This window comes from Pelecanus crispus, chromosome Z (genome assembly GCF_030463565.1).
Source record: "Pelecanus crispus isolate bPelCri1 chromosome Z, bPelCri1.pri, whole genome shotgun sequence".
NCBI classification, from domain to species: Eukaryota; Metazoa; Chordata; class Aves; order Pelecaniformes; family Pelecanidae; genus Pelecanus; species Pelecanus crispus.
Window position 1 is genome coordinate 2959802 of NC_134676.1, and position 9880 is coordinate 2969681.

Sequence of the window (9880 nt, forward strand, 5' to 3'; positions counted from 1 at the left end):
CGTTCCGGGGTTTATTTGTGTGGTTGGCGTCCGGCGGCGGCGCGCCGGGTGGGGCGGGCAGGCAGCGCTCCTGCGAGCGCAAGTACGGCCCCAAAGAGGCACAGCTCCAAAAATGCAACCCCAACAAAGGCACAGGTCCGCAAACGCAACCCCTATGAGTGCAAAAACCCGAAAATGCGATCCCCATAAATGCAAAGCCCCATAAATGCAACCCCCATAAGTGTAAAACCCTGCAAATGCAGCCCCCATAAATGCAAAGCCCCACAAATGCAACCGCTAAAACCCCACAAATGCAGCCCCATAAATGCAAAGCCCCATTAATGCAACCCCCGTAAGTGTAAAACCCCGCAAATGCAGCCCCAGTAGCTGAAAGTCCTGCAAATGCAACCCCAACAAATGCACAGCACCGCAAATGCAACGGCCATAAATGCATAGCCCTGCAACTGCAACCCCCTAAATGTACGGCCCCGGAATTGCAACCCCCATAAGTGCTGCAAATACAATCCCCGTAAGTGCAAAGCCCTGCAAATGCAACCCCAACAGATGCACAGCCCTGCAAATGCAACCCCCACAACTGCAAAATCCCACAAATGCAACCCCCAGAAGCTGAAAGCCCTGCAAATGCAACCCCAACAAACTCACAGCCCTGCAAATGCAAAGCTCAACAAATGCAACCCCCATAAACACAAAACTATGAAATGCAACCCCAACAAATGCACAGCCCCGCAAATGCAACCTCCAAAAGTGCAAAGCCCCACAAATCCAGCCCCAACAAATGCACCGGGCTGCAAGTGCAACTGCTTTTCCCGGTCCTCATCACCTCATCCAGCAAAAGCAAATTCTCCAAAAGAATTCAGCTGAAAAGGAAAAAAGATTAATATTTTTTTTTAAACCAGAAGGTTACATCTTTCTACCTTTGTGGTGTTGGGCCACCGGTAAGAGTACGAAACAGAAGGGAAAAGGTGCATGAAGTACCATATCCACTGCAAAACGCAATATATTTTTGCTAAATAAGTGGGGTGTTTGGCAAGGTGCTGGTGTGCTACCGCAGCTACTCTGGTAAGAACTAAGAATGATGGAAATTTTTCAAAATTGTTATATTGCCATACCAAAATTTCCTGCTCGCACTATTAAGTCATTTATAGTCACTTCCACATCCTTAAGAAGATCTCAGGGATGAAAAGCAATGTAAAATGCTGCTATATTTGTCATCCTTTCCTGGGTAGATGTAATTGAAGCCTCTTCACACCAGGATTCGCTGAGTGAGTTGCAAATTATCTATTTCGAGAGTTTTCGAAGCGTTAGGGGTGGGAGACGAGAGCTCCAGTTCCACGGGGAGCACGTCCCGTGCAGGACTCGCGGACCACAGTGCAGCAAAGCCACGTGCTCACAGGCTGCCTACGCCGGCCTCTGTGCTGGCAAGCTACGCGCCAGCGCTTGCCCTCCCTCTCCAAGGTGTATCATTTTAAAAAAATAAACCGTTAAATAATTCGCAATTTGTAAGCACGGTCTCTTCCCCCCTTGGCGCTTGCAGAACCAGCTGCAGCCCCTCATCCAGGGAGACGATTCGCTCAAATACGTGGATGAAAGCTGCAAAACGTTAATGCCGAGCACCAAGCAGTATAATTTTCCCATTTCCCCTCGGCTGCGTAACGACAAATAAGTCGTCTAAATAGAATACGTTCAATTTCCTTCCACCGGCAATAGCCCTGGTTTGCTTTCAAGGCATGCCATGAACCGCACCCCATTGGGATGCCATCACGGATGCGGCGTTTTAAGCATCTTTTCAACAGGCAGCTGTCTTTCGAGACAAAATGTTGTTTTTAAGAGTGGAGGTGAAAAGCTGTTGGGAAATTTGGCGCAATCCTTCACCGTATTTCAAAAGCAGGTATGAGCAAACTGCAAATTCAACGAGGAAATCCCCACCGATGACACTGCAGCTGGGTTACAGGGGAGTGTCATTAATTCACTTCTGTAGCAGGTATGAAATCTGAAAGGATCTGAATTAGGTATCTTAAAAAAGTACCGGACGCGTCGCGGTAACTCGCTGTGTTTACACACGCGTCTGTTTTGAGGTTCATAAAGCAATCATTGCGATGCCTGGGATCTGGGGTGACCACCAGGTAGGTGCTTCACGGAGGAAGATGCCGAGCTGCTCCCTCGTATTTATCCAAACCCCAACAGCTCCAGCAACAATTAGTCCTGGGAAGGACCTTCGTAGGCCATTAAGGTGATTTTGAAAGGCTGCAGGGATACCACGTCCAACAAAATGGTGCTTTTTCCGACCACCTACAGTCCTTTGAACACCAACGTTTTTCAAGTATCAAATGCTGGTGCTAGCAGGATCAATTTAACATGTTGTGGTTTAGCATCCGTCCCCGCCCACCTCCCCAAAAATGTGACTTTGATCAAATTTCTGCAACTTGTTCTACCTCATATCCCAATCAATATGTTTTTATTATTAATAAAAAATGCATTAAGTTGTTCTAGTGACTGTGTGCCAAACCACCGATCTCAGCGAGACCTGGATCAGTCCTACCACCTCACCAGAAATTGGATTTCTAGAATGAAGCCATCCGCGGTAAATAATTAATATCCTTTTCCTTATAAATGAACATAATTCAGTAAGAGCAAATTATTTTAAAGGTCTGTTAAAAACAAAACAAAAAAAACAAACAAACAAAAAAAAAAAAGAAAAATGCCACCTCTAGCATCAAGGATCCCTTTCCCAGCTGGATTTAAGAGCCCAGACTCAAGCTCGAGCTCTCCATCCTCGACACCGACTGCAGCACACGCAGAGCAGCTAACCGTTTTTGTGCTGGAGGTAACTTATTTCTCAAGCGTTTTTTGCAAGCTCGTGCAGATCTTGGCAGAAGGAAGATTTACCCTCGCTCCCTCTGCTCAGCGCTCATCCATTCGGTTAGCAGCTACACACGTAAAATGCAGGAACATCTCTGCTGTTACAAAACTCTTCACGTCTTATTTCCTTCCTCCTCCTCTTTCCCGTAACGTAAAAAGCTTCTTTCACAGTAGCAAGTCCCTCCGCTAGTACCAGCTAAAAAAGGAACCAAACTTAGAGGAACACTTCCAGGAAAGCAGAAGAATTTTTAAAATAAGTTATTCAAAACTAGGGAAAAAAAAAAAAATCATTTACATACCCAGAACTTGTTGAAACACCCTCACGGTCCCTACGGGACCAGCCCAGAGTCCTTTACCTGCTGTCAGACAAAATACTCTTGGGCAAATATATTTTAATGCAAAGGAATTTTGGTCGCTGGTAATTAACAAATGGTTAATGGGAAGATAAACTCATTGAGAAAACAGACAATTTATGGTCCGAATTTTTCTGTCCTTACTGGCGCACATGTCCCCATTAATTTAATTCACGTCTCACTAGCAGTCAGATTTATGAAGTAATTTAGTATCCAGACTTAGAGAGAAGGGTGGACCACGGTAAGCAAAGACACATGGGTCTGCTAAGAAAGAGACAACAATAACTGGATTACAAATACTGAAACATATTAAATTGAAAATATAGGAATTTCACATAACCCCGGCACTAAACGTACCCTCTTTCACCAACGTACCAAAAAGAACTGTTTTTAAAAATGACAGCCATACAGTTAGTCCGGCCTTCAATATAGACCAGGCAACTTTTAGCTTTTCTTCCGCAGCTCAGATGAAACGAGCAGTTCCTCCCTTGAGTGTCCATCCAAAATGAATTGCCATAAAAAAAATGCACTAACACATCAACTCTGTGCAACAAAGTCCCCAGACCTAATACACCAAGACGACCCGGCCCGCTGCTTCCATTTGATACCCTCTTCCCCTTGCTCTTCTTTATCCAAATTGACCCGTTCTTATTTAGGATTTGGATCCTGAAATGTATTTAGGATGTAGCTATATGGTAGGACCGACCCAATGTATCAGCTCACTACTGCTAAAAAGCAGGGTCCCGAGCAGCTCCCCGTTTCTGGCCAAGCACTTCTGCACCCTCCTTCGTTCAGCCCTTGTACAAGTCGTGCAGCAAGACAGCTCGCTAGTCAACTCGGTAATCCAGCCGAAAATTCGCCCAGCGGCCGTTGTCTTGCAGGCTAGCCAGAACCAGTGGTTGTTTAGCCAGGCAAGCACTGGCCCGGCATGCTGAGCCGGACCACGGGGGCACCGGGACGGTGGGGCACGGGGCTGGGAGCCCGTGCCGTCGATTCATCTCACGCATCTACCCACACCCGCCGTCATTTGAATGGGAACTGAAGATATTCCTGAATTCACAGCAATTAACTAACCACACGGATGCAAAAATGTATTTACCGCTGGGATGGATAACCCAGTTCTGGAGCAGCATGAGCCAGCACCGTGGGGAGATGGGCTGCAGCGGTGGGGGCACACATTTCAGGCTGCGTAGGCTTTTGGGTTGTCCCGTGTTGTTATTTCCATCCTTTGGCTTTGTCATTTGCAGGCGGTATCCAGAGAATTCCCACAAAGCCTTGAAGTCATTCCCTAAAGTTCGTGCGGATGGCTTAGAAATAGGAATTTTTGGTTGTTCCAGTGTGGAAGCAGACGTAGCAGAGCTGGTAAGGACAACGAAGAAAATTCTTCTTTCATTGTATCAAACACAGAACAGCTGGAGTCCGCTCAGCTTTTGCCTGCATATAGCAGAGCGTGGTATCAAGATCTCCGCACCTGCCGTTAATGCCCAGCACATTATCTTACAAAAGAAAAACAATTTCGGGGGGGAAAGAACGTGCCACTGCACAATCTGTAGCCTCTGCCCACTTTACACCATTTTTAAGAGAGAAGTCATAGACATCCCTGAGTTTCTGCTCCAGAAGTCATGCTCTTCAAGTTTGCAACTCTTCCCAGTATTTTTCTTTTTAAAGAAATCAGAGACTTTCTCTACATTTGAAGAATATTTGAAGCACGAAATATTAAAGTTGGTGTAATTCAGTCCGGAGTTACCGTAACCACAGGTAAGACAGAGTCTGTCTGAAGGGTGGGGCTAAGACATCAAATTCAATTCCATCCATTTACTCAAACACTAGGAAATCACTTTTTTTTTTTTCTTTTCTTTGAAGACTGTTGCTTAATTACAGCCAAGTACACTCTTGGGGAAGAAAACGTGAAGAGTATAGAAAAATTATCTGCAGGATTTAACTTCTTCATCTCACCAGCTTGGTCTGGGTGAGGATTACCACCGTACACAAACCACCTTTGAGCGGTGCCCCATTTATAGAAGGGAAATATCTTTAAAGAGTGGGAATGTTGTAATTTTTTGGAGCTTTGTTATTCTACATGTAAAGCAGGGAGGGGAATTGTATATTAAAACCGATTCGTTTTCCATCTGTATTACCATCAACTCACCAAAAGTACAAGCACAAACTCTGGCAGCTGGACTTAAACATGCCAGAGTTTTCAGCATTTATTAGAAAGCTATGACGTGTTCCAGCTTTCAGGAATCCACGCTGGGGGAAATATATTTAGGGTAGATTTTTCAAAACCACTGATTTTACTTTTGACCAGAAAATCGAGCTAAAATTTGGGAAACTCCCAACTTCTAGTTTGTTCTGAGGTGGGACGAAAAGGAGATAAAAGTTGGTCTACGTGTCCCTTGACTGAAAGAATAAAGTCATCGCAGAAACACTATACATAGGTGAAATTCCTCCCATAGGGGTATTTCTACAAACACAAATGTGCTGTTATCAGGATAATTTGTCTTTGCAAATGCACTTGGAGTAACACTTTAGGAGAGCCTACTTGTCATCTGCCTGAAGACTTCCAGAGCCTACTTCCAAAACTGTACTGATGCAGGGAATAGGTATGCAAACTGAGGGCTCACGCTTCAGAGCTTTAAATGAATCAAATTGTTAAGAGTGCTTCACCTTTGACAGGAAGCCTAAGCTACATTTATTTATGAGAAAACTTCAGACGCAAAGGGAGAATTACAAGAGCTCCTCAACTTGAGCATAGCAACACCCCCAGTTACAAACACTTGGCAGAGTTACAAATACTTTATTAGTTTCAGTGTAATAGTCCTCTTACATCGAAATCGGGTAACAGTTACGAAATACCGTATAAAAGGTTGAAATAGGTGTTATTCAAAAGCTCGTAACAGGCGAGATAATTTAAATTCTGGTGCAGAACACAAACCTTCCTGAGGGCTGTATGAAGCCAAATGACCCGGTGCTCTGCTCTAGGAATCTGCGATCCAAGGAAAACCCCTGGGCTGTGAAGGCTTGCACAGGCCTACACATTCGGGTTCCGGGGAGGCTAGGCATCCGAAACCATCACTTACAAATTTATTCCAAGTTCCAGATGTTTGGGTATCCTTTTTTCTTGCTTTCTGAAAGCAATGCTAACTGTACCTGGTACTCCCTCCAGTTTGCAACGGTTCTCTGTGTGCCACAGAAGAGAATAAATTTGGATGCCAGAAACCCTACCATTATTTTTAAGTGCTATCCAACACCATCCTACTTCATGTCTTCATACAGAGCTTGCTAACACTACTATTTTTACTTTTTCATTGGAACTTCTATGGTCATAAAATCCTCGGCTAGTGTGACTTCTTGACCATCTAACGCTGACTCTGCCTGTCTCTTCAGTTCGGTGATGTCCGTATCTCCCTCACCCCTCTGAGCAGCTGGTTTATACCGCTGACTGAAGTGAGTCAAAACCAGTTTCTTAACTTTACACAATTTTGCAAAATCTGATGCCATTTTTGGAGTGCTATGACCATGCTCCCTGGCCTTTGCCTCTTGGGTATCGTCCAGTGTGGCTTCATGTATCAGAACATCTGCTTCGCTGCAAAGCTTCATGGCCGCATCTCCAACCACCCCTGAACAATCCCCCAAAATGCAAATTTTTCTTCCAGGAATAGGGTCTTCTAGGACGTCTGAAGGAGAAATTGTTACTCCGTTTTCTAGAACGATTGCTGTTCCATTCTTCAGTTTCCCATATAAAGGACCTGGTTGAACTCCTGGTAAATAAAAAGGCAAAAGAGTCCGTAAGTATTACGATGAGTGTCAGGTTTAAAAAAAAAAAATCACTTAAGAAGAGATATGCTGTATACAGAGCTGTCTCACTGAAAAAAATACAACCTCAATATAAATAGCAATGGATATTTCACATTCTTCAAACAAATAAAGAGCTTGTAACGTTAGCAGGAAGTGTGTTTGAAGAAGTGCTATATTCTTCATATGCAAGTCAATAAAGTCATGCAAATGCACCGGCTATACATTTCCCTGAAAGCCATGCTGTGCTTTTTAAACTTTAACATCTGAACTTGTTTGCTCTTCCCAGTATGAGAATGGTCTGCAGTATTAATTGGCACTAGTGTTACACACCAATTCAGACTGCTGCACTGGTGTGAAGCATGAAAATGTCTTTAACAGAAAATGGAAAATTGAATTAAAATGGATGATGGGGAGATACAGCAGCCCTAATTTGCTAGAATGCCTAAAGAGGTGGTCATAAAAAGATTTCAACCGCCTGTGAACCCAATTTTGTTACGTTTGGTGAAAATGGGAGTCGCTACTCAACTTGAACACATGCATTTAAAAAACAAAAAGAGGAAAAATAAATCAAAGTAGTTACCAAGGTCTTTCAGTTTCTGTACGTTGAGTTTACCGGGCCGGGGCTTCTCTTCCACCACAAAGCCAAAGGAAGGAATGCGGTGAAACAGGCGAAATGCTTTCAGAACTAGCTGCTCATCCTCAACCAGCAAGTAAGAGTTTTCTACTGGATCCAGGTGGAGTATTCTCCCTTGTGCTCCCTGGGGAGATAGCTCATCTTTGTCCAAATAAGAAAGCTCTTTAAATTCTTCTGCGGGGCACTGGTCCCGTGTAGGTACCAGTTCATGAACAGTGTAGGGAAAGAGAAGTTGTGAGTGGGAGAGCTCCATACTCCTCCATATGTAGTTTCGCAGTCCTAAGGGCCCATAAATATCAACAGGCGGTTTGCGTGGGTCGGGGCTACTTTGGAGGCTAAGCGTACACAGCAGGCCAGGAAGTCCAAAAAAGTGGTCACCGTGAAGATGAGTTATGAAAATCTTGGTAATTCTGCCTATTGATTAGAATAACAGGAAAAGAAAAACAAAACCAGAAAAAGATAGGAAGATAAGCGAATGCCGCAACAACTCAGAAATAATCACTTTTTTGGCAAGAAGTAGGAAATAAGGAAGGAGGGAAATTAAAATAAAACCAGTGTTTAAGAAATAAATCCCAAACCACAAAGTATTTTTTTCCGCAGTAGCGATTTTTTTCCACACAATTTCCACACAAGGTTTATTTTGGCTTGATTTGTCAAGAAAAGACTGCCGAGACAAAAGTTTTAGTTGCTTCTAAGCAAAACGCGCTACAAGCGTGGAACAGAATCGACCGGCGACACCTGCCATAATAAAACGCAAAGAAGTGCTGGAAAGTGGTTGCGCTTTCATACGTTACAGGGAAACTGTCGACTAATGAGAAACATAAAAGTGGAATTTGTGTTGTTCCTAGTTTTGAATCTAGCACATGAAATGAATGCAATTAAAAAACAAGTAAACAAACAACAAAAGCATCCAGTTTTGATTTCAAAGTTTTCTAACAGGCAAGAACCCCACGGTTTCTGACTGGTTTGTTTCGAACAGATGAAAAATTGGACTTAAAGATTTGGGCTTTGTTTTGCATCTGAGTTTGGCTCCCTCCAGCTCTCAGGCACTGGGCCCTGCCTTTGCTAGATTAAAAAGAGCCCAGAATTTTCTCTCACTGCAGACACGTGTACTTTAATCAGGCTGCCTCAGTCTCCTCTGCTAGCCGAGTTCCCACTTCCTCGCGGTAAGGCATTTTCTCCAGCATCTGTTAGGACCGAGCAATAGGAAGGACGGAATCTCTTTGTTCTGATTTAAGAACAACTTAGTAAAAATCAGAAAATTTAGTAAAAATTAGTCTATTCACTTGGTCATTAAATCCCCTGATAGCTTCAGATTTTGCGGGAGCAGAAGGTTGCCTTTCTGTTTATAACTGATAATTCTGTCTTTATAATTTGAGAGTCAGAAGTCTGCTCTTGCCACCGTAGGCTGCAAAAGCACAGTGACTGAAGGTAAGTCTGGTTTCTACTTTATTTGCTAAAACGTAACAAGTTACCACGAATACACACAACTGTACTTGAAAACAAAAGCACAATATTTATCGAGAGGAAGGCTCACGGGAGGTATTGGCTAGAGCTGTCTTCAGACACATACAAACTGCGCCAGTTTAAAGCTGCTCTGTGGTCCACATTTGAAATTACAACGCCCCAGAAATTAATTCAGGAGAGTTTGGGTCTCAAACACAATTCTGTACCAAAGGGCAATCAAGGATTACTGCACAGCAGGTTCAGCAACTGCCACCCATACGCAGCGCCTTCAGATGCTCACGCATGTTTGGTACGTATTCAAATACCATCAGCACGAGGTCAAAGTATTTTGTTTAGATCTCACGGAACTTTTCCCCTTCCCTCATCACAATACCTTTCAACAGCACGAACCTGCTTTGAGATGGCTCTTCATGAATTGTGTTTGAGTTCCCTCTCCGCAGTCGAAGAGCCAGCACTCTCCTTCCCTGCGAAGCACTAACGCCGATGCTCCTCTTGTTGGAGAGGGATACGCTGAGCCTGTGCCGAGGAAAGTTATATCCATCGACATTTTGAATACGTCGGTATGCCACCTGAAAGAGAGATTTTGAGCCACTGAACATACATATTTATGCTGGGAAAGAAACAAAACATTTTCTGCTTTAAATGAAGGCATCCTCTGTACTTCAGTGTGAGAAGCAAATTCCCCTTCCCTTAAAAAATAAAAATAAAACCTCCCTGGAGTAGGATAGGACTTTCAGACAACACAATATTTACAAGCAGCAAGGTTTCC

General features: G+C 43.7%; 1 protein-coding gene across 1 annotated transcript; it reads right to left on the reverse strand.

The window, feature by feature from the left end:
* Positions 1-6509: 6509 nt before the first annotated feature.
* On the reverse strand, positions 6510-9658 carry ELAC1 (elaC ribonuclease Z 1). The gene is made up of 3 exons (XM_009482715.2): positions 9502-9658; positions 7591-8058; positions 6510-6973 (listed from the first exon to the last, which is right to left on the reverse strand). Exons 1-3 carry the CDS (start codon positions 9656-9658, stop codon positions 6510-6512), a joined length of 1089 nt encoding a protein of 362 aa, XP_009480990.2.
* Positions 9659-9880: the final 222 nt, after the last annotated feature.

Coding starts and splice junctions, on each gene's coding strand:
- ELAC1 (XM_009482715.2), bottom strand. CDS start 9,658: ATGTCGATGGATATAACTTTCCTCGGCACAGGCTCAGCGTATCCCTCT. Junction 8,059..9,501: donor GAAGAGCCATCTCAAAGCAG/GTTCGTGCTGTT, acceptor TCTAATCAATAG/GCAGAATTACCAAGATTTTC. Junction 6,974..7,590: donor ACAGAAACTGAAAGACCTTG/GTAACTACTTTG, acceptor TTTATTTACCAG/GAGTTCAACCAGGTCCTTTA.